Source organism: Lycium barbarum, chromosome 9, assembly GCF_019175385.1.
Source record: "Lycium barbarum isolate Lr01 chromosome 9, ASM1917538v2, whole genome shotgun sequence".
Taxonomy (NCBI): Eukaryota; Viridiplantae; Streptophyta; class Magnoliopsida; order Solanales; family Solanaceae; genus Lycium; species Lycium barbarum.
In genome coordinates, this window is record NC_083345.1 from 4,195,840 (window position 1) to 4,221,021 (window position 25,182).

Below are 25,182 nucleotides of genomic sequence, written 5' to 3' on the forward strand. Positions count from 1 at the left end.
ATATATATGACTATTATAAAAGTAGAAATTTTGGTGATGAAATATCTTCAAAGATAGCATTGGGATAGTTTTCCAGGCTATCAATTTTGGTGAAAGTGTGATTTAGGCTCTTATTCTTTATTATAACCAACAACTGCATTAATAGTTCGCCATTAAAAATTGAGAAAATATTCAATGTCCTTAAATAATTTTATATATTAAACATGATTTTGGATTATAGTATAAACTTTGAAATGCACAAATATGTGAAATATTTTCAAGTTCTGTGCCCACATGAAATGCTGTTCAAAGTGTTCAACCTACTTGAAGGCGACACGAATAATACAGAATCATAAAACTCAAAAAATAAACAAAAATATCTTCAATATTGATGTAAATTTTCTTTAATTCTTCATCACACTATTTAATTACATCAGAAAAGAAAATAACACGAAGAAAAGAATTACTGGGGAGAGGGTCTGAGTAACAAACTCATGATGCATTTTTTGAGTTATTAAATATTCACTCTGTTCCTCGTTTTCCTCTGAAAAGATATGCTCATACGTAGCAAACAAGTATTATTTTCTCACAGCAATAGGAATTCTAACAAAATGCTTGCCGTCAATCCACGACAAACTTCCAAAGTTAAATTTACTCCTTCCTTCGTGATTAGATGTGATTTTGACCTCAAAGGAAATTTTATTTGTCTTGGAATTGAACTTCAAGACATGTGGACTTACTTTAATTGCAGTATTTCTAGGAGGTTTAACCACTAGCTTGTATACAGAGTTGACATTTCCAACATTAGTAACAGTTCTTCTGACAATAACTGAATTCTTAAGATTTGGAATAGATATTGAAGGGAGATTCAAATCCAACCTAGAAGGTACTTCACTGGGACATATAATGCCTGCTGCAGTAGAATTTTTCGTATCGGAAAGTAATGTAGTTGCATTGTGAACCTTATCATTAGTATAACCCAAACTGCAAAGATAATTCAAATAATCATTTTTCTCCATATCATAAACTAAGCCAGGATCCGTTGCTCCATTTGGATTACAAATGCCTCCTCCAAAGTCGAATGGATCAGCAAGTTTATCTCCTGTTCCTTCCGAATAGATTTCATATCTATATGTGTCCTCGTTCCATGCTACACAATTAAAATTTATATTACATTTTTTGTAAATTTTAGTGATACCAAAAGAGAAAGAAGATACTGGAACTTTTTATTTTGTTGTTCTTATTATGTGTTTATACCTAGAGTTCAAAACCAGAATTACTTTGTTTATAAAATTATTGTATCAAAAGTCAAAATAAATACATATATTTAATAGTATGTTGTAGATGTGGAAAGACTATATGGATAAGTTGATTCTTGGATAGTTTTTACATAATAATACGTATATTCGAAAATATGCTGATTGAGATTTTGTGTATTAATAACCTTTTTGTATGATAAGATTAAAGTGAGCTATGAGAATAGGTATTATCTATAAGAAGCTTAATTTAATAATGTAGAAAATAAAGTAGATAACCTGTTATAATATGTTAAAATAAATTGATAGTGTAAAAATAATGTATATAAATTAAAATCATTTTCTCAATGAAATTTGAGAGGGTATAAGGTAGGAGTGTAAGTTATACACACTCACATCATACAAGTATTATAGCACTATTAGATAAAATTGACTTGTAACAATGGATGCTTCTTATCAAACTTGATATTGGGACTTAGAATGCATGGATCGTGTAAAAAATAATATATTATTAGTATATATAACTTAAATTCATAAGATATTACCTGTAGTTACAAGTGCGGATTTGATCGCTGCAGGAGACCAATTAGGATGTGCAGCTTTAAGGAGTGCAACAATTCCTGAGACGTGAGGAGCTGCCATGGATGTTCCTGACAGGAGTTGGAATCCATTGTCTCCTTTATAAGGAGGAACTGCTGCAAGTACACTTACACCAGGAGCTGCAACATCCGGCTAAAGAAATATTTGGGTAAAACTTATAAATTATTGGAAAAACAAATAGAGAAAAACAATTCAACAAGAGAAATTGTTAAATTAAGAGTCGACGCGAGTCGAATATTCAAATTTTTGAGGTCAGTTTTAAGGTTTTTAGTATTGAATTTATAGTGCATCTGAAATTATGAATTTGGAAGTTACTACTCCGTCATTTCAATTTGATTAACTTAGTTTGACAAGACGCGATGTTTGAGAAAGAAAGGAGACTTTCAAATCTTGTTATCTTAAAATGTAATTTGAATGTAATGTAGTAAAATGTAATTTGAATCTTATGGTCTTAACAAGCCATATAAATTATTAGAACTAGTGACTTACCAAAAATATAAAGTGTTATTCTTTTTGTAAGCACTAGAAGAAAAGTAAGACAGTTGAATTGAAACAGATGATATAATTTTTATCGAATGTTTTTCTTTGGTGACTTTTTCATACACATGCATATTATATGTCAAATACAATGGGTTCGATTGGACGCATAAAATTTATTCTACATCCACCATTGATTTAGAGACCCTTGTTGATGTATACTTTTTGAGAGAATTTCATGTCAAAACAACGTATAATTATATATTTACCTTCAAAATTTCTGGAGTAAAGGAATTCGGGCCTCTTGATGAGAACTTGGGCACTTTTAGAAATATCTTCTTCCCCTCAAAAACTTCAGATTGACCCAATTTAATCATAGGATCTTGCTTACTGTTGAAAACAAAAAATCAATAAGCACTAATATAACAATAAGCAAAAAAGTTAAAAGTGATTTGATATGACAGAGGTGAGTTTCCAATTTTTTTCAAGAAAACGACTCATTTGCCAAAGAATAATTTACTCAAAAATATTGTCTCGCATTCAGTTGGATAGTGAAAAATATTTTTAAGAAAAGAGATTTATCAAAATAATATTAGCATTGGATATGATGACTTGATGAATTTTTTAATTACTATAACATATTAATACCGATGTTTAAGTGTTGAATTAAATAGTGGTATGAAGATAAGATTTAGGGTGTGTTTGGCATGTTTCCTGAAAAATGTGTTCTTGGAAAATAAGTGAATTTCAACTTATTTTCTCATGTTCGTTTGGATAGTAGAAAATAAGTGAATTTCTTATTTATTTTGTCATGTTCGGTTGGTTGGTACAAAATATTTTTTGGAAAATACCCACTCAAGCCCCACTAACCCACCACACCAAGCCCCACACCCACCCCACCCACCCCCACACCCACCACACCCACCCCCAACCACCACCCTCGAACGCACTTCATCTTCATCCAACCCTACCCCAGACCACCCTACTACATCAAACCCTCCCACCCACCCCCTCCCTAATTTTCTATTTCATATATTTTATTTAACTTTTATAAAAAATGAAAAAAAAAAAAACCTTACCCACCACCCACCTCCAACTACAACCCACCCCACACTAAATTTTACAACGCCAACTTTCGATTTTTATAAGATTGTATAAAGGTAAAATTAAATATGAAGTAGAAAATTCGATAGGGGGTAGGGGTGCGGGGGAGGGGGGTATAGAAAATCAAAAATGAAATTTTCAGAAACTTTTTTTTAGAAAATTTAATTTTGTAGAGGGGGTGGTGGGGTGCAAAAAACTAAAAAAGAAAAACTTTTTTTAAGAAAAAAATAAATTTTTGGAGGAGGGGTCATGGGGGTGGGTCGTGTAAAAAAACAAAAAAGAAAAACTTTTTAAAACTTTATTTTAAGAAAAAAATATTTTTTTGGAAGGGGTGGTTGGGAGTGTTGGTTGGGGGGGGGGGGTGTAGAAAACCCAAAAAAAAAATTAAAACTTAAAATAAAAAAATCGGTGGTGGGAGGTGGTAGGGTGGTTGGTGAAATGTCACTAGTGGACTTGTTTTCCCTACTTTGATTAGGGAAGTCATTTTCCCCATTGTAGAGGAACTTGTCTTCCTAAGGAAAATGTTGTCCAGATTTTTTGATCAAACGATCATGAGAAAATTGAAAAACATTTTTCGAAAAATGTTTTCCTCCATACCAAACACACCCTCAGAGACAATTGTAAAGGAAAATGACTTCTTTCCAAAAGTGAGGGAAGTCCATCTTCCCTTAAATATTTTCTGGCAATCAAAAACTAGAAAGTAGCTTCTATCTGTCATATCAAATACACCCTGAAAGTCGTAAAAAGATTAAAAAAAAATATAAAAAAAATGAAATATAATAGAAAGTAAGAGAAATATATACTTACTTCGATTTACATTGTTGAAAATAATCAAATATTTGGTTTCCTTGCTCCAAATCAACCGAAAAAAAGGGTATAGGGACACCATGAGTTTGATTGTAGTCAATGTTTTGGTTAAGAGGGGGAGTAGAAACAATCAGAGCCAAAACCCCAGTAGTTTTTAGAGTCAGCAAAGAAAAAATTATATCAATTTGGTTTTGAAAGAAAAGCATTAGAACTTTTCCTTTCACTTCATTGGCAATAGATTTGACTTCATTATAACTGCGAACGAAAAATACAAATATCAACAAAGTAATATCTAATTAAAAGTTTAACAATGAGGTCGTATTAACTTGTAATTTATATTGGACAATGCAATATACGTTTAACTTACTTTGTTATATTTTCAAAAATGACCAAAGGAGCAAATGCTTGTTCCTTCCCTTTAAAAATTCCTTGAGCGGCCTACAAATAGTAAAATACTTACAAAACTCTGTACTAAAACTTATTATGTATAGAGAAAAACTAAGCAATCATAAAGTTATAGAGGATTACTAGTATAGTTTTGTTGTTGCCAAGTGTTATAGGAGTAACAATTTCTCTATCGTCATTGCTAGCCGCAACATTTATCACCCATGGAGAAGTATTGCTGATTGTGCTTGATTCAGGTCCAGTATTTCCTCCAGCAGCAATAAAAGATATGCCATGGGATACCGCATGAAAAGATCCTATCCCCAAAAGATTTTCAAAAAAATTGACTTCAGAAAAGACACCATCATCACCAATAGATGCTGACAATATGTCAACTCCATCTTTTATAGCATCATCAATACCAGCAAGAATATCAGCACTACCACAATATGTATTTTTGTTATCTTTCCAACAGACCTATTGAAAATAAAATAAAATAAATCAAAATACGTACTTTCTCTAGCATCTTAGCTTTTAAATAAGATGGTAACATGCTTTTTTTTTAAATAATATAAATTATGTGCTTCGCCCATAAAAAAATAAAATAGCATATTAGCGTGCTCTCTTTAACAATTTGAACTTTTAAATAAGATAGATCAATGCTTCAATGATACCTTATAAATAGCTAACCGCGCAAGTGGTGCTCCTCCTCGTACCGTCCCCATGTTAAGACCATAATATTGAACATCGTTAACATAAGAACCAGCAGCTGTATAGGCAACATGTGTACCATGCCCGTCGTCATCTAATGGTGATAAATCATATAATTCTTCGACCATTGTCTGGTTTAGTTCCTTTTCTTCCATCATCCCTTTTATGTACCAACGTGCACCAATAATTTTTTTGTTACAATGTTTTGTGGCATTGAAATTTCCTTCAGATTTGCAATTACCTTTCCATCGAGATGGAATTGGACCTAGCCCTTTATCATTAAAAGCTTCCGAGTCTCCCCATATACCTATAAAAATTTGTATTTTAGAATTCAACTTCCAATGCGGCGGAAAAAAAATATTTACCAGCCATCATATAATTCTTTAAAAATACTTTGCTGTGATATAGTATTAAATTTATTAGTATTTTATTTAAATTTTATATTTATTAATTATTAATATAAAATACAAGTTTATACATTCAAGTCTTTAGAAAACAAACAATCGAAATTATTTATAGGTTGTTTGGTCAAGCTACTAGGAAGTAAAAAATGCTTATTTTCTTTTAAGAAAATATTTATTTTAGCGAGTTGAGGTGTCTGTCGAAACTTTTATTTAGGAAAAAATAAGTTTTTCTAAGTAGTAACAAAAGTTGTTTTTCAGAAGTTAAAAAAGTAAAAAACAAAATCCTAAAACACTTTTGGAACCTTGACTAAGTATAAATTATTACTTTATTATTGACAAGAGTTATTTTCAAATTGATTATCCAAACAAATTGCTACTATCAAAAATCTTTTTTCTAAAGCACTTCCGCAAATAAACACATCTAAAAATAAATAGATTTTGGAGGTTTAGCCGGACACCCAATTATTATTCAGACTTAAATATTTAGAAGTGTATTCAACATTAATCATAGGAATCTTAAGACACATCTTAATTTTCAAAACCAAATGCCTGATTATATACAATTTCTTTACACCACCATGCAAACAAATCAATTCATTTTCTAATCAGAAAGTCATGACCTTGGAGCAATTTTTTTTGTGGGGGTGGTTTTGTTGGGGGGGGGGGGGGGGTGTGAGGACTAGTTAAGGAGAAAATTAAACCTGAATCTAAAATGCCAATTATTACTCCATCACCCTGATTTGTTTTGTTGAGAAGATTGTTGGGATCATTTTTAGAAAGACCCAAAAAATCCCAACTCCTTGACGTATGAGTCTTGTAACGAGAGTTTTGTATAATTCGGACCACTTCAGGTAATTCTGAAAATCAAAGCACACATATCAACTTTGTAAGGGAAGATTGGAAAAGAAAATTCAAGAACATTATTTTCTTTTATAAATGTGCTAGTATAAATTAGGGGCGTATCTAATGTATTAGCTATGGGTTCATTACCCATAGGTTTTGACTTAGGCTATGTATATGTGTTAAATTTTTTACTAAATATGATTAAATAATAGATTCTGAATCAAGTAAATTTGATAAAAATAGTAGAATCACAAATTTGAACTTATAAAGTTCATATGTTAAATCCGCCTCTGAGTAATATATGCTAGAAATGCATGATAGTGAAGATATTTTATTAACCAAAATATACCTCCAATTTGTTTGGCTTGAGAATTAGTGAGCTTAGCAGCAAACCCAGAAAAGCCATGTCTGTAGCTATATATCATCCGTTTTTTGGCTTCTTCCTTACTGCATGACGTGATAATAAGCGGGTTTAATTTTTATGCAAAAGTATAAATATTTTTATTTTTACAATCTGCAGGTCATTTATAAGGTAATTACAAGTAAATATTTCTATGATAAATCTTATTAAGAAATTAAAGTTGACTAAAATAGTAACTAACCTACTATTTGTTATTGGTTAAATTACATTGATTGTGTAAAATATTTTTATGCATTATTGAGGGAAAATGATATAATCATATTAAAGTAGCATTCCCTCCAGATCAAAAAGAGTGTTCACTTAGCCCTTTTTTTTTGTAAAAAAAAAAAGTGTCCACTTATCAAACCAAGAAACAATTAACCTTATTCCTCCAAAATTGCCCTTATTAATTGTTAAGTGATCAAATCCAATACTTATGTAATCAGGGGTAGCTTAGTCAGATTACCTATTTTTACCTAGAAGTCAGTACTTTCTTAAAGGGTGTGCAAATGGTTAGGTGGATACTTTTTTTAATCCGGAAGGAGTAATTACTAATAGACATCCATAATGATATAATATTAATATATACATACCTCCCAACCACTTGACCTAAAATGTCATGATGTGAATCGGTGATAAGTTCATGATCATCGTGTGGCTTGTGTCCCAAGTAGACAATGTAAATCTATAATTCCAAAAGAGTGTACAATCAAGAACCAAAATACAAGAACTGGTTACATATATATGTAACAATTTCTTATGGCCATCCTCAACGTTAAACCGTTGGAGGAACATTATATAAAGCTAACTTTAAGACCACTCATGCAATATTCACGTACTTTTTAAAAAAAAAAAACTATACTCCCTCCATTACATTTTGCTTGTAAGTTTTACTAAAAATATTTGTTTAAAATACTTATTATTTTAGAAAGGATTAGTTTTTTTTTTTAAATTCAATTTTACCGTTACGTACTTGAAATAATTAGTTGTTGTATTTTTCGATTTTACCCTTACAATATTAATGTGGAGAGAGATCAATCTGGTGAAAGCAAGAAGTGATAATAAATTGAGATCAAATAATAAATAAAATAATTTATACAAATTACTCTTTTAATTTATGTTTTCTGAATGGTATTTAAGATGCAAAAATGACGAGTAAAAGGGAAAGAAAGGAGTACAAGTTCCAAAGACTTTTTTTGTTTCCCGAAAACTTTATATAAAATTCAATAATACCTAAAATATACCTTAGCATCAGCTTCATCCGCCTTTGCGGTTATTTCACATAGACAAGTAAAGATTAACAAGAAAAATAAAAAAACAAGAGAAGAAGTTGGATTATTCATTTTTTTAGTTCTCTCCTTTCTATGAGAAATTGTGAAAGGGAGAAGATAACCCAACATCTAGTCTAAAACAACTTTGGTTAATTAAATTAGATAATGCTTGCAATAGCTTAAGCCTTATATAGCTTACACTCATCACACAGGGCAGCGAAAATTAATGTGGGATTCATTTTTAAGTAGAAGTATTAGCCATTCACTCGGGGTTACAAGTAAAATGATGCTACTTTTACTCCTTTAAAAATGGTCTCGTCATATAAATTTTCTAAACGTATACTTTATATTTTTATATAAGTGATAAGGCACGTGTTCCTCTTAGCAATTGTGACAATTCCTAAGTTATATTCTTCATTTTCTTTTTGTTGCAAAAACATTTAAAAATTCTAATAAAAAAAGTAACTCGGTGCACTAAGCATCCATTATGCGCGGGGTTCACAGAATTGCCGGAACACTAGGATCTATTGTACGCAGTCTTATTTTTATGACTCGAACCCGTGATCTCCTGATCACATAATAACAACTTTATCAGTTACGCTAAAACTCCCATAATCATATAATTATCATAGTGGATGAAGAATACATATACTAGATCTACAAACTTTATGTTGATCACAAAAGGTTCCTCTTAACATGAAACCTTTTACGTTCCGACTAACATTCCAATGATTTATTTACTTTTGTTTACCTATTATAACCTACTACGTGAAGGTAGCAGGTTCGGGATGTTTCCATTTTTAATTTTTCTAAATTGCCCCAAATAGCTTATATAATAACTTTGTTAGTGAGAGATTCTTTTTTTGCCTTCTTATCAAATAATACACGAATTCACAAAACCTGTATGACTTAATTCATGTGAGGGAGAAAGATAAAAAACAAAGACAATTACAGACGAAAGAGGGAGAGGAGGAAGCATTAGAAATGATGCAAAATCAGTAGTTCAGTATTTAGTTTTTGTTAAAAAGACCAAAAAAGCCTTCGGAAAGTTCATATTTTTAATAAGGTGACAGGAGTATTTTAGTGGAAAAAAAAAGTGGGCGTAATGCTAGGTTGCTAACGTGACCTGCTATCTTCATGTGGTAGGGTTGCAGGACCCTTATTTATATTATGCAGTTTAATTATCGTTATTTTCTATAAATTTGCATTTATTATCTTGCTACACTCGAATTAGCCGAGGGTCTTTTGGAAACAATCTTTTTATACCTCCACTAGGTAGGGATAAGTTTTCCGTACACGATACTCTAACCTCTTCATATCCCACTATGGGATTACACCGAGTATGTTGTTGTAATGTTGTTATATATTACGGCTTGTGGTTTAGGTGTTTACAGTTTAAGATTAAAAATGTACCATATATAATTTAGAGTTTAAGACGTAATGTTAAGAATAATAGAGCACACGTTCTGAATTCATAATTCGATCTTTGGGACTTAAAATAGACATTGATTAAAAAAATTTTTTACCAACAACTGCAGCAAGATGTTAAAAGTTTAGTTCAACTAGATAAATGGTGTTTTCCATCTATGAGAAGCATATGACAAGTGTAATTTCTTTGTAAGTTGAAAGTATATAATCTCAGACTAGGGAAGAATAATGTATAGGCTTAGTCCTTCCACTTTTCTTTTTGTGAAATATGTGCAGATATCCTATGCTTAGAGGTTTGGTCCATGTCCCCTCTAACATATGTAATCATTTACATAAATAGATATGATTAGGGGCGCAGCCACCTTGGCTTGAGGGGTGTCAGGTGACACCCCTTCGCCAAAAAATTACATAGTATATATAAGTGAAATTTTGGTTTTATAGTATGTATACTAGTGTTGACACCCCTTAACATAAGTTGAAGACTTTGCGTAGCGGTTAAGGGGTTGCAAAAAGTCTCTAAGATCACGGGTTCAAACGTAGGTCACGACATTTCTATATTTTTTGACACCCCTTAATATGAATCCTGGCTCCGCCACTGGATATGATAGGGGTCGAGCCTAACCTCCCACGCCTAACCCCCACACCAAAGGAATCACAAACCTAAGGTGATGGCTTAATTAACCAAAAAAAAAAAAAAATGGAGAGACATACATAAAAATGGAGAAGATGTAGCTTGATCCACAAGTTTTCTACTATCTAATAAAAGGGAGTTAGCAAGCAGCAGGTCAACATGCCTGCTTAGGATTTTAAGGGTAGTTTGGTCATTTAAGTTAATTCTTTAATTTCTGTGCTTTAATAACCTTGTATTGCCTCGCTTTACACATGTACCTTTCCTTTATTTTGACCATAATATCAGTCCAGTTTAGTTTATCTTCTTTCGTGTCAGCCGCACAAATGTCCTTTGTTTGGACCTTCTCATTTCTTTGTAGTAGTTTGGACTTGGGAAGCTCTGTGCGATCAAGAATATCTTTGTAGCGTGTGAGGTAAAAACAGATGCAACTTATAATTTTGTTACATATTGTGTAACTTTTGAATATGTCATTGTGAAAATATTAAAAAATTTAATATCTGAATCAACAATGACAATAAAATGCATTTATTTTTCTTATTCACTCCATCAATTTTTTGTTTGGGGTAGGAGGAGTACAAATTTAGGCTAAATCACACATAAAATATGGTTGAACTTAGTTTTAAAAATAACAAAAAAGGAAACGTGAGGTAGACAAAATCAAGCTAATAAGAGTGTAAACAACCAACAATTCGAAACCCCAAATAGAAAGTTAAAGTTTAAATTTTAATATCTCATGTCAAGACCTTAAATTTTAAATCTCAAATCCTAAACTCTAACTTAATGATACATCTCAAACACTAAATTGTATTATAAATTTTTTAGACCTAAACTATAAATACCAAAATTACATATATAAACTTTTGGCGGTAAGATAAACACGTTATTCCCCTCCACTTCATTTTATGTAAGCTTGTTTGACTGGACACAAAGTTTAAGAAATAAATTAAATGAATACTTTGAAACTTATATTTCAAGCATGTCGTATCATTTTTTTAAAATGTGCAACTTCTTAATCATACTTAATTTATTCTATAAGCATAAACATTTGATTTTGTTAAGAAAGATCGTGAAATCAGTTTTTTACCATAATTTTCATTTATGTTTGGGCCCGTGCGCAGCAAGGAGTTTTATAACTAGCTATAAAGAAAAACAAGACAGTGCAGAGAAGTGACAACCAAAGAGGTCTTAAAACAGAAAGGCAAAAGAGGGCCACATATTTAGAAAAGTTAGAAATCAGATTTTTCGGCTTTTATGGCAAAATTGACCTGGATGGGCTGATATGGTATTTGAAATCTCGATATCGTAATTTAAATTTTTTATTTCTAAAAATACTATATCATTATCGTATCAAATTAATTCAGTATGGTTCGGTATTTTAAAGTTCGATTTCGATATTTTAGGGTATGGTAAATCAATTACACAAAAAAGACATTTAAATCAAGATAGAGTAATCAATGTTCCAACGTTCAAACAACTAGTTTTCTAATAATAATAGTTTATATATTTGTTAGTATTATAATATTAAGATATATGAATTGTATATGTAATTATATAATTTGGTATGTTATTCGATATTTCAGTATTTTCTTTATGAATACCGAATACCAAACTTTTTAAAAGTGCATACCAAATACCGATACCGAAACTGCGGTATAAAAATTCAATTTCGATATGGTTATCGGTATCTATCATATCATGCCCACCCCTACCTCCAGGGATGTAAAAAATGAAGTTTTTTTTTAATTAATCTCCATCAAATATTTGTAAAAGGGAAAAGGGTAAAAAATATCCCTGTACTTTGGAAAAAGGGTTTAAAAATGCCCTCCAAACTTATTTTGGGTCAAAAATAGCCCTCTCATACTTAAAATTTTCAAATATACCCTTGTCTTGATGGAAATTATCCTAAAAAATAACTCGAAATCATTTTTTTCCATCATTTAAACCCGACTCAACTAAATAATAACCTATAAGATGCCAATTTCCTCAAACTTCAAACCTACACATTGAGGGAATAAGAAGATAGTTGGGTCGGGTTTTAATGATGGAGCGGGTTTAAAAAATAATTTCAGGTTATTTTGGAGAATAATTTCGATCAAGACAGGGGTATATTTGAAAACTTTAAGGATAGAAGAGGTATTTTTAACCCAAAATAGTTTTGAGGATATTTTTAGCCCTTTTTTTCAAAATAGAAGAATATTTTTTACCCTTTTCCTTATTTATAAACTATAGTTATTAGATTTGATAAATCCTTTCTTATTAAAGAGCTATAGTCCATTTTCTTCTCGAATTTTGTATTTTGGGTCCTTTGCACGATTTCCCTCTAAAGGCTATGGTCTTAATTTTTGTCCCTCAATTGATGGTATTTAAATTTTTCTCTTCGCCTAATATCCGAGGTTTTGGGTTCAAACCTTGACTTAATAAAACAAAAAATTCGCAAGGCAGAGTTTCGTAGCAAAATTATGCTTATTCGAGCAAAACTTAAGCCTTAAGGCAGAGTTTTACAAAATTTCAACTGAATAAAAAAAAATTGTCTTAATGCAAATCTCTATCTTAAGGTAGAGTTTTGCCTTCAAGTATAAGCAAACTCTGCCTTAAGGGAGAGTTTCGCCATGCCAGATAGAGTTTACAATCAAACTTTGCCTGATCAGGCAGAGTTTCAAACTGTGTCTTAAGGCAGAGTTTGCCTCAAACTCTACCTGACACTCTACCTTGCAATTTTTTTTCTTTTTTGATTAAGCGGGGATTTGAATCCGAAATCAAGAAGTTTTTACTGAAGGGAAAAATTTAAAGACCACAAATTTGAGGGTTAAAAATTAAAGACCAGTGCCATTGAGGGCATTCCGCACAAAAAACTGTTGTATTTTTCCCAGTTTGTGGTTGTGTTGATTAAGGAAGAAGAGAAACTGGAGGTGGATCAGTAAGTGAGGCCCATATAGGTTGGCCCATTTATATTAGCCCACTTATACAAAAACATTAGGAACATTCACATGAAATGCCAATACTACCTGTTGCTTCATTTATTCTGTTTATCTTGCTAATTTTGCTATGGTCATTTTGCACTTTTGCCTCTATTTTGTGGTGGTTTTTGATATTTCCCCTCGAAACAAATAACTTTTTTGCGAGGCATAATATATTTTCGCATCATAATATCTCACAAGTTATGCCCTCGTCCTTAAAAAACTTCCTTAGACAAAAATTCAATTTTGAAGGGCAAAAATTAAAGACCAGCCCATTTGAAGGGAAAACCATGCAATTTTTGCAAAAACATTGGGAACATTCACATGAAATGCCAGTAGCCTCAATATTATTTTATCTTACTATATGAGGAAACAATTAACTCAAATAATATCCTATAACTGAAGTTAAGAAAAAAGGTCATACGTTTGAGGGTAAGTTTAAAATGATTCCGTAAATATATTGTTGAGCATTTTGATCTTCTAAGTTTGTAAAAAAATAAATGTTTTTTGTCTCGATCAAGTATCCAATAAACGAGTCCGGAGCCCAAAGGGCACAAAAATACACGATATAAAGCAAAAGGAGAGCTGCCTTCCACTATATACCAAAAGGGGTATAACGTGGAGGGGCCAACGTTATACTCCAATTTTTTTTTTCCAATTGTCAGACCACAACAAAAAAAATAAAAAAATAATAGTATAACGTGGACTGATCCACGTTATACAAAATTATTTGTATAACGTGGATCAGTCCACGTTATACAATATATATGGTAAATTATCACAATATGTAGCATGACGCACAAATCATATGCAACAATGAAGGAGTCCGGAACCAAAATGCCCCAAAAAAATCATGTGGAACCAAAATACCCCAACAAAAAAAAGTGACAAAAGTACCTTTAGCGCAGTAATTTACTGCGCTAAAGCAGTTCACGGAGACAGAGGAGTCCAGAACCTAAATGATCCACAAAAAGAAGAGATGAATCAAAATACCCCAAGAAAAAAAAGTGGTACGAAAGTACCTTTAACGCAACTTTTTTATGCGTTATATAAAAGTAAGTTAACGTCCCCTATTAAAATTCGTTACCCGAATTTTTTTTTAAAAGAAAAAATAACTAATCCATCCAACATCCAACTGTGTTGGATTACATAACGCACTATTTTAGTGCGCTATGCAGGCTATGAATTCCACTGTGTATCCATTTAAAAAACTATGCAAAAGTTTTCATCTTTTAAAATATTTATAATACTCCTCCGTTCACTTTTACTTGTCCAGTGTTATAAAATTACATTTTTACTTTTATTTGTCACTTTTAGCATATTAAGAGAAAAATATTTTTTCCCCTATTTTACCCATAGTAGTAATTACTCATTTTAAATCATTTTCAAGTCCATTAAAAATTTACATCAATTAAATGAATATCGTGATAAATTATGCATTTCATTTATTAGTTCTTAAGGAATGTGTAAAGTTCTGGACAAGTAAAAGTGAACGGAGGGAGTATTAATTTATCTTCTAATACTATAAGAATCTTTTAACACACTTAAGGAACACTTAGTGTTTTTTTTTCATAAAAAGATCGCAACATCTTATTTTCATAAATCTTTTCTTTGGAGCACTTAGTGTTTTTTCCATACTTTGACCAACGATTAGTCGTGTGTCAAGACTTCGAAACGTCAATGTTTTATATAGAACCTGATATTTTTTTCTGCGTACTATAATGTAGGCTCAATACATCAAGGATACGTAAACGTTCGGATCGTCGTTTTAGGGGTTGAAAAGGTACCCGAAGTAAGTTTTGTTTAAGGTTTAAGTGTTTTATTTTTTAAGGTTTTGATTTAAGCATGTTATTTTTTAATCACGACATAACTTTATGTTGAATATAAATATAATTCTGAAAAATATAGAGAGAAAAACTAGTTGTAAAGTGGTCAAACTTTAGATGGTCATAACTTTGCGCTCGGATATCCGTTTTATGCGTTTTTTTTTTAAACTTGCGTATTTTTCGATATCTATGCGGACAAACTGCCGCAAGGTGGTTTGGCCGAGCCGATTTAAAAAAAAAAAACACCTTTTATCCCATTCAATTTCAATTTTCCCCCAAATTGGCGTGAAATTTTCTGTTTTATTTACTTATAAGATGATGATACGCAATAGATTTCAACGTAAAAATCCTGGGGTAATATAGCTGTGAATGTCAATTTCACTTCTGCGGTTTTAATTTTTGAAAATAAAGCTGACTAATTTTCTCGACATATAAAGTTGACAAAAATAACCTTACAGTCAAACATTAAGTTTTTTCAAACAAAACTTACTTCGGGCACCTTTTCAACCCCTAAAATGACGATCCGAACGTATCGTATCCTTGATGTATTGAGCCTACATTATTGTACGCAGAATAAAATATCAGGTTTTATATAAAATATTGATGTTTCGGAGTCTTGACACACGACTAATCGTTGGTCAAAGTATGCAAAAACACAATAAGTGTTGCAAAAAAAAAAAAAAGTTGGCCAAATTTTTTTTTCCAGTGATAATTTACAATATATATGTGTTGTATAACGTGGACTGATCCACGTTATACTATTAATTTTTTGTTTTTGGTTGTGGTCTGACAATTTGAAAAAAAATTGGGGTATAACGTTGGCCCCTCCACGTTATACCCCTTTTGGTATATAGTGGAAGGCAGCCCCCTTTTGGTTTATGCCGTGTATTTTTGTGCCATTTAGGCTCCAGACTCTCCAATAAACTATGGTTATTATATTATATTAATAAATCTTTTCCCATTATAGAGCTAGAGTCCACATTTTAGCATAATTGCAGGTATATATTAGGAAATTATTGGAAATAACATATGGGTATTAGCAACGAGAGGACACCATCATCAATCCTTTGCTTCATTCCAGTTTCACTTAGTTTATGGGTGTCAAATGGATGGGTTGAGGATATAAGGTGAATTTGGATGGATCAATATGAGCTAAGTTAATAAATAGGCGGATCAAATTTGAGATTTGATTCTTTCTTATGTTAGTAATGAATGTAGACCATGTTGAGATTTTTTTATTTTTTTTTTGGAGTTTGAAATTGAAATTGATTCATGATGCGCTGGCTGGCCTGGACCTTCGACACTTCTAGGTTATAGAGCACATGAAACAAATGTAATTTTATCTCGCAATCAAAGGGACCTTAGTATTTAGTGCTATAGCGTCCGAATTGTTACATTTTTGTTCCCACTTGATGTTTACACCAAGCTATATTAATTTATCTTAATTAAATAATAAATTAATATTAGAATGTGTATTAGTTAGAGTATTATTTAATCATAATTAACGATGTATATGAAATCATGTATCATGTACTCATTTGATTAATTTAAATACCAAATGCGAAAGCGTTTTTACCGACACTATGTGCGCTAGACAAATGCAATTTGATTTCACCATCAGAGGGACCTCATTATTTAGTGGTATAGGTGTAAGATCAGACCTTTGAAGTAATAGCACTGGCAACAAATTAATATAATTTGGCCTCACAATCAAAGGGACCTTAGCATTTATGTAAGTAGCACTACAAGAAAAATTATGTTTGGCAACAAAAATTTTTTTATTGTCATATATTGATTATTATTGAAAAAAGTACTTTTGGAAAAAAAAAAAAAAAAAATATTTGTTGCATGAACTTTTCCCAATGACTGTTATTGCAACAACGTGTAACAACTTTTTTTTTTGTCAAAAGTACTTTTTGCAACAATAATCAATACTATGACAACAAAATTAAATTCTTTAATGATTTGCCAACAATAAAACTAAGTTGTTGCCAAATATAAAAAAATTTGTTGCGATTTCTATATTTTCTTGTAGTGATATAGTCATAGTTAGTTATCTTTTACTAATGTTAGTAAAATTATTATCTTATCTTAATTATAGTGGTGTATGATTACAACTAAATCCAGCATTTTCAACATAAATTACATATACACTCAACAAGAATACGTACACCACACATATGAAAATATTTCCTTTGACAGATCGAGGGTCAACTCCGCCTATGTGAGCTCGTTAACATTGTCGGTTTCAACTCGGATAAAGGAGGAGGGCTGCTAAGGGTTAATCTGAAACAACCTCTTTAACCCATAAAAATAGGGTTAAGGTTGCGTACAGCTTACCCTCTCCAGATTCACTTGTGAGATTATACTGAGTTTGTTGTTCTTCTTGTCGTATAGATCGAGGGTCACCGTCAGACAAATTCTTACCACAAGTTAATTAGATTGTTCAAAAATCTAGTGACCGTATAGTTTATTAACTTTGAAAAACTTAATATTATATCATGAATGGCATTGAAGAAACGGAAAAGGGCCAAAATTACCCCTGAACTTTGAAAAATAGTTTATCCATACCCTTCGTTATACTTTAGGGCCAATTATACCCTTACAGTTATACTATGGGGTCAATTATACCCTTATGTCTAACGGCTGCCACGTGGCATCATCTCAGCCCTTCAAAATTATTTTATCCTCAAATAATTTTTTACCCACTAAAATAACTCAAAACGACCCGAATTTTTTTTTTCCAGCAAAAATAATACGGAATTATTTTTCCAGAAAAAATATAAAAATAATTCCGTATTATTTTTCCTGGAAAAAAAAAATTCGGGTCGTTTTGAGTTATTTTAGTGGGTAAAAAATTATTTGAGGATAAAATAATTTTGAAGGGCTGAGATGATGCCACGTGGCAGCCGTTAGACATAAGGGTATAATTGACCCCATAGTATAACTGTAAGGGTATAATTGGCCCTAAAGTATAACGAAGGGTATGGATGAACTATTTTTCAAAGTTCAGGGGTAATTTTGGCCCTTTTCCGTTGAAGAAATGAAGAAAGTACAACCACCGATATCAAATATCTTTGTGTATAAACTATCAAGAATCTCGTTATAAATTTTTTTTTTTTTTTTTTTAAATATTATATGAAACTGATGTACATCGTACCAAAACATGTAAGCCGTTTGCACTATTTCCTTGGACGATTTCACGTTTGGCATAATATCTGCATATCTATATTAAGATTTCTTTCATCTATCAGACTCCACGTATTACATTACGAGATTCAAATTTTAAATAAGGAAATTAATGTTTTTTAAAAAAAAAAAAAACCTTTTGGCTGCTTGTACATCTATTTATAAAATACAAATTTATAATGTTTATATATTAAAGTTTGTGGTTTAGGTATCTATAGTTTAAGATGAAAAATGTACCATACAATTTGTGGTTTAGGTCTTTTTTTTTTTTTTTTTTGGGTATTCTTATGCTTTAGTATTTGAGTTGGTCAATTTTCTATCTCAATTGCCAGTAAAGATTAGTCATAAAGTTAAAAACATAGATTAAACAATTTTTTTTTGGAGCAACATACATAAGAATGCAGTAGATATTTATATCGACTCAACATTAAATGTACTGAAAGGCAGCAAATGAGATCCACCAGTTTATATGTTAAGGGTGTGCTCGGTAATTTTCTGAAAAATGTTTTTAAATTTTCTCAATTTCGGTTGGTCAAAATTTTTGGAAAAATATTTTTTTAGGAAAACAAGTTTTTTGAAAATGAGAAAAATGAGATCTCTAATGAAAGTAGGGAAAACAAGTTCCACAAATGGCATTCCACGCATATTGTCTCCTCCCAACCCCCACCCTCCCACCCCTACCCCACAACCCCCAACCCCATCCCATCCCCTACCACCATCCACCTCCACATCATATATTTGTCTAGATTATATATAAATATTTTTAGGATTATAAATTTTTACTTATCGAACACAAAAAAGTAAGTAAGAAACCTCTTATTTTTCTAAAAGACATTCTTCAAGAAATATTTTCCTTTCATACCAAACACGCCCTAAAAGTAAAACAATGCGGAAAGTCAAAGAGGTCATAAAACAGAAAGACAACAGAGGGCCCACACATATAGAAAAACTGAAATCAAGTTTTTCGGCTTTTATGGTTCTTGTATGAACAACAAAACTCATGAAAATTGACCTGGATGATCCCTGAGGAAGTATAAAACTCGTGATAGAAGAACAACTTCCCTTTTGCTGAACGGAATCAATAGAATTTTGCGGACATATAAATCATTCAACCCTCTTCAAACTCCACTCTTGAAATTATTCTGAATATGTTGTTGTATAAGCCATTCAACCAAAGTGTATTGCTTTTCTTATTCAATAGTAAAAACATAAGTTCACAAAGTAATCAGGTACAATACTTTTAAAAGCAGCTTCTATGTATTAGACAAGACGTGTGTGAGCGGAGCTAGGGGCACAAAGGGGAATTGGAATGTGAATTACTTACATTGTATATCTGATTTTAGAATTATTTATGAATATATCATAGAAGTGAAATTCACTTTGGCTTCTTCATGTATTTACTTCTTTATATTCTGAATCCCCTTAGACTAATTTACTACTATATTTCTGTTTCTCTTAGTCATTGTTTTAAAGTACAAGATATAGAGGATGTTTGGTTAAATTTATATTTAAGTTACGTTGGTTTGACTTTGACTTATTTACGTGTTTAACATATGCTAAAATGATCAGTTAAAATCATAATGTAATTCCTGTGAATAAAAGCATAACATGTTTTTATTGTTTAAAAAAAACGGGGGAATTATAACCCAATTCTAAGATAAAATCCAAAGTTAAGCTCACCAACTACAACGATTGAACATTTATTGAAATAACCTCTTACATTCTAGCAAGTCTCTCTATATATGTATTCTTTAGAATCACTTGCTCATAGCCAAAAACTAAACAAAATATGTCTTCTCTACGAAACATTTCTGTGTTTTTGACTATTTTCTTGCCTTTCTTCTTGCTATTGGCTCTCCAAACCAAAGCAAACTTCAACTCAAATCTTATTGAAAAAGCATGCACGATTAATAGACCAAATTGGGACTTTGGTTTCTGCATAACACTCCTAAATTCTGATCCAAAAATCTCATCAGCAACAACACCATTTGATTTAGCCATAGCCATTATTCAAGCTGGAAATTCACATGCATCAGAAACTCAAGACTACATAAATAAAAAGCTTAGTGAAGGAGGCACAAATCCTGTTGTTTCTTCAGCATTGAGTGTGTGTAGCAAATGGTATTGTTAGATTCTTTTTCATATGCCAAGCACGTTTAACTATTTTCCTTTTTTTTTTTTTGGGTGACAGCGAATTTTAGTGACGGAGCTAGGATTTTGAAATCATGAATTTTGAATTCTAAAAAACGCAATTTACTGGATTTTTAATCACTTACTTATACATATAAAGTGATTTTTTAGACACAAGTATGTGGTTTGAACTACCGCTACTGAATTCTACCGAACCCGTTGATAAAGCTCTTAGGCATGCCGCTAGGGACATCTGAACCCATGATTTCTTGCATAAACATGTTGAATCGTTCGACCATCTCAAACATCCCCTCACACATTTGTTTTTCATAAGCCAAACACCAAGCACGTGGAAATATTAGTGCTTATTATTTTGGTAGCAGTTTTGAACGGGGAACCTCTTGCTTGCACTAGTCTCATCTTGAATTGTATGACCACTCATTTTTCTCTAGAGCTAATATCACTTTTGGTACCTCACTTATTGAAAAATTCTGATTTTAGTCTATATGCATGATATCGAGCTAGGTACATTAAACCTTTGATTGATGCAACTTTTGATCCTTTTGTTGATAATATATTCATATATTTACCATAAATATTAATTGTTTAACTTATAACATGTTATGTTAAGTTTGTATTGTTACTCCACATTTGACGAAAATATAATTATAAAAATAGTCAACAATTAACTATAACATATTTTCTACGTGAAAGAACCAAATAGCACATTTTAAATTAAAAGAAAGTGAAACATGGTGAGGCATATATCAGAAGGACCAAAAAGAAGAATTTATCAATAATTTAAGAACGAAAAGTGCTATTATCCCTTTTTAATAGCGTAAGCTTCTAGATGAAACTTGAATATATAAGCTTAAACTTTTAGATGAGATTTTCAATCATGTGAACTTTTTTTTTTTTTGCTTTTTATAATGGCTATGAGATTTGAACTCAAAAATCTCTTGCTTGCTCTAATATATTAGTGTTGAATTGTTTGACCATCTCATCTAAAAATTTGATTTATTAGAGAAAACATACTTTGCATGTCTAATTATATTATGTCTCAACAACAGGTATGGTGGTATTCTTGGAGCATTTGTGACTGCTTTAGATGATGTTCAAGAGAAGAAGTTTCAATCAGCTAGTGATCATGTTGAATCCGCTAATAATTATGCCATGAATTGTGAAGAGGCTTTTGCTTCAAGAAATGTTCAAGATGATGCAATTTCAAAGGGTGATAATTTTGTTATGTATTTCAGTTTATCTGCTGGAGTTGTTATCAATATTCTTGGAGAAACAACTTATCATACCTCATTTTGATCTTTTGGTTATTCTCCTTTGTACTTGTGGGGCAATAAATAATATATCCAAGCTTACTTGAGTGAACAATCAAAATCTATAGGTTTCAAAACTAGTTTGATTTGATTTGTTAAATTTATATCGTATTGATCATGCTGTTTATTTATTAAGCAGGCCCAAAAACACTCAAAGCTCATAATTGTCTCCATCATTAAAACAGAAGTTAACAAACTCATTGAACGTGATTTCATTTTTATAGTTATAAGTCCCCCATGGATTTCAAGCATTGTCTGAATAAGGAAAAGTAAATGGTCAAATTCGAGTTCGTGTTAACTTCGAAATCTTAATAACGATTGCTCCAAGGATGAGTTTCCGCTTCTGATCCATGATGGATGTCATCACCGGATAGAAGCGATGTTTTAATGGATATATGTATTGCCTGGTTATAGGGGTAGATACACAGTATGGCATGTGGACGGGAATCAGTAACTTTTGTTTACACCCTATATATATTAAGAAATCTAATATATATATATATATATGACTATGAACTCAGTTGTTATTGTATATTAACTTAAAGTCGTTGTAGAAATTCATTAACTTCAAATTCTGAATCTGTGTCTGTCTAGTATAATCAAATTCAAATGACGCTCAGAGATGAGAGATGAGGAGCTTACTGCATTCAGCATTCTTTAAGGGTGCCTTTTGACTTGAATGTTAGTAAACGAGGCCATCAAAAATATGCTTGGTGATTTACGACACGAAATTTTAAGGCTAACGATTTAATTATCAAAATGTTCCTTGCAGAAACTGTTTTTTGAAATTTCGGTTTGAGGGAAAACATGTAGTGACTAGTATCATACAGATGCATCACCCTCAGATTTCTAACATGTTCAGCGCCAGCTATTAGTATCACTTAACTTCTGCAAAATCAATTGCAAGATTGGAGATTTACGACACGAAATTAACACTCAGAATCTTCAGCAGTAATGTCTAATCCCTAAAGCTCAAATTAATCACCGTCACACCTCAAATCATACCAAATGAACTCAAACAATGAACAAGTGCACCACCAAGTTAAATTTCCACCTCTCCTACAGCTCTATCGACACAATTTTAGCTTCTAAAGCATTTGCAGCGATATTGTGGCGGTCAAGCTTGGGATATAGTGGTTGAGCTGATCTTATGATAGAGGTAAAATGGTGATGGGAGAAAATAAGTAAAGATGAAGTGTGAATAGAGATCAAGATTTTTGTATGAAAATTTTGTCTGTTATTTCCGCAAGTGTCACTGGGATGAAGTGGTCTTCAAACGATGTCTTTAAAAGTGGAAAGAATTAATTGTTATGGCGGTGATTGATTTTGCTGCAACTTGCCGGCTCGGTTCTAGTACTAATTAGATGTAGATTAGAAAGAGTTTGTGCATGATATTAATTATCCCTTAAGTCAAAGTATGAGTACTCTTTGTTGAGTAGGTCCCTCCGACATGTGAGGCCCACCAGAGTTAAATAGTAAATACGAGTGGTACTGTTCACGCGTATAAAACACGGTTTACTGTTTGCTACTGTGCACGCGGTTTACTGTTCACGTGGTGTTACTGTTCACGCGTTTTTCTGAAGCTTATAAATAGAGTTCTAAGCTTCATTTGGAAGACACACCAAAATCATTTGCTATACACACCAAAATCTCAGACAATACATCTGAGTGAGAGCAAAGTGAGGTATTCCATAGACTGTAAGAAAATAGTCTGTGAAGAAAAATAGAGTGTGAGTGATATTGTAGTGAGGTGGGAAAATCAAAAGAGTGTTATTTCTTTTGAGGGTGTAGTGGTCTTAGGAGTATTTGTACTCGTTACTACACAGTGTAAAATTCCTCTATAGTGATATCAGCTGCTCCTCTTGGCCGTGGTTTTTCCCTTATTCAGAAGGGTTTCCACGTAAATCTTGGTGTCATTATTGCTGCATTTTATTCTTGTTGATTTAACCATAAGTTAGTGTTCCGCGTTTATCACTAATACCGTGAATATTATTTTTGCGGGTCTATTTTATTCCCAACAAGTGGTATCAGAGCCAAGGTTCTGTCTGAGTATGCTCTGTGGTTGCAACACAGTCTGAACTTCCACATCAGAAAAGAATTACTTTGGTCTTCGAATAAAATAGTATTTGTATTTGTGATAAACGATGGAAGCCAACACTAGTAGAATGGTTACTTCGAGTGGCGTAAATTATGCCATTTGGAAGGGCAAAATGGAAGATTTGCTCTATGTCAAGAATTTTCATCAACCTGACTTTGCAAATAAAAAGCCTGATAATAAATCAGATGAAGAGTGGAATTTATTGCATCGGCAGGATTGCGGCTCTATTAGACAGTGGTTTGCGGCTCTATTAGACAATGCTCGAAAAACTGGTAATAACAAGATGTTTCTGATAAAGCAAATGCTGGGTTTAAAATACCATGATGGTTCCGCAATGACAGATCATCTGAATACTTTTCAGGGGATCATGAACCAGTTATCTGCTCTGGGCATTAATTTTGATGAAGAAATTCAAGGCCTGTTTCTACTTGGTTCCCTACCAGATTCTTGGGAAATTATTAGAACTTCATTATCAAATTCTGCTCCGAATGGTGTGATCTCTATGGATCTTGCCAAGAGCAGTCTTTTAAATGAAGAGATGAGAAGAAAATCTCAAGGTTCCTCCTTATCAGATGTCTTGGTGATTGACACTAGGGGGAGAGGCAAGAATCGTGGTTCTCAAAATAGAGAACATCGTAGAAGCAAATCCAGAAGCAGACTTAAAGATATTGAGTGCTATCATTGCTGGAAAAAAGGGCACACAAAGAAATTTTGCTGGATTTTGAAAAAGGAGAATAGAGATAAGGAGGAAAAGAAAGAAGATGGCAATCGTGTTGCTGCTGTCACTACAGAATATCTTGTTACTGTCCTTGATGCGGATCTGATAAATATTGCTTGTGATGAGTCAAGCTGGGTTGTGGACAGTGGTGCCGCATCTCATGTGACATCAAGGAAGGAATTTTTCTCATCCTATACTCCAGGTGACTTTGAAACTTTGAGTATGGGTAATGAGACTGTATCTAGGGTGGCTGGTGTTGGAACGATTTGTTTGAAAACTAGTATTGGAACTAAACTAGTTTTAAACAATGTGAAGCATGCACCTGATGTTCGTTTGCACTTGATCTCTGTTGGTGTTTTGGATGATGAGGGATATGTCAGTACCAATGGTGCTGGAAAGTGGAAGCTTACTAAAGGTTCCATGATTGTGGCTCGTGGCGAAAAGCGTCGTGGTCTATACTGGACTACGGCCTCTACCTGTGTTGATATGGTGAATGCAATTGAGAGCAATAGCTCTTCAACGTTATAGCATAAGAGGCTTAGCCACATTAGCGAGAAATGACTAAATGTTCTGGCCAAAAAGAAATTATTGTCAAATTTCGAAAATGCTAAATTAGAAAAGTGTGAGCACTGCTTGGC

The 25,182-nt window shown here is 32.3% G+C and overlaps 2 protein-coding genes across 3 annotated transcripts; one reads left to right on the plus strand and one right to left on the minus strand.

Moving 5' to 3' along the window:
* Positions 1-255: 255 nt before the first annotated feature.
* LOC132610182 (subtilisin-like protease SBT3.9) lies at positions 256-8,382 on the minus strand. 2 transcript variants are annotated; one of them, XM_060324467.1, is made up of 11 exons: positions 8,210-8,382; positions 7,559-7,650; positions 6,915-7,012; positions 6,424-6,579; positions 5,282-5,625; positions 4,752-5,084; positions 4,591-4,661; positions 4,224-4,478; positions 2,582-2,702; positions 1,781-1,967; positions 256-1,129 (listed from the first exon to the last, which is right to left on the minus strand). In XM_060324467.1, exons 1-11 carry the CDS (start codon positions 8,363-8,365, stop codon positions 558-560), a joined length of 2,385 nt encoding a protein of 794 aa, XP_060180450.1. In that variant the 5' UTR covers positions 8,366-8,382; the 3' UTR covers positions 256-557. The 2 variants fall into 2 exon arrangements, with proteins under 2 accessions (XP_060180450.1, XP_060180451.1); XM_060324468.1 differs by lacking the exon at positions 7,559-7,650.
* Positions 8,383-20,020: 11,638 nt separating this feature from the next.
* On the plus strand, positions 20,021-21,789 carry LOC132610021 (cell wall / vacuolar inhibitor of fructosidase 2-like). Its single transcript, XM_060324275.1, has 2 exons — positions 20,021-20,388; positions 21,468-21,789. The coding sequence occupies exons 1-2, from the start codon at positions 20,057-20,059 to the stop codon at positions 21,712-21,714; spliced, it is 579 nt and encodes a 192-aa protein (XP_060180258.1). The 5' UTR covers positions 20,021-20,056; the 3' UTR covers positions 21,715-21,789.
* Positions 21,790-25,182: the final 3,393 nt, after the last annotated feature.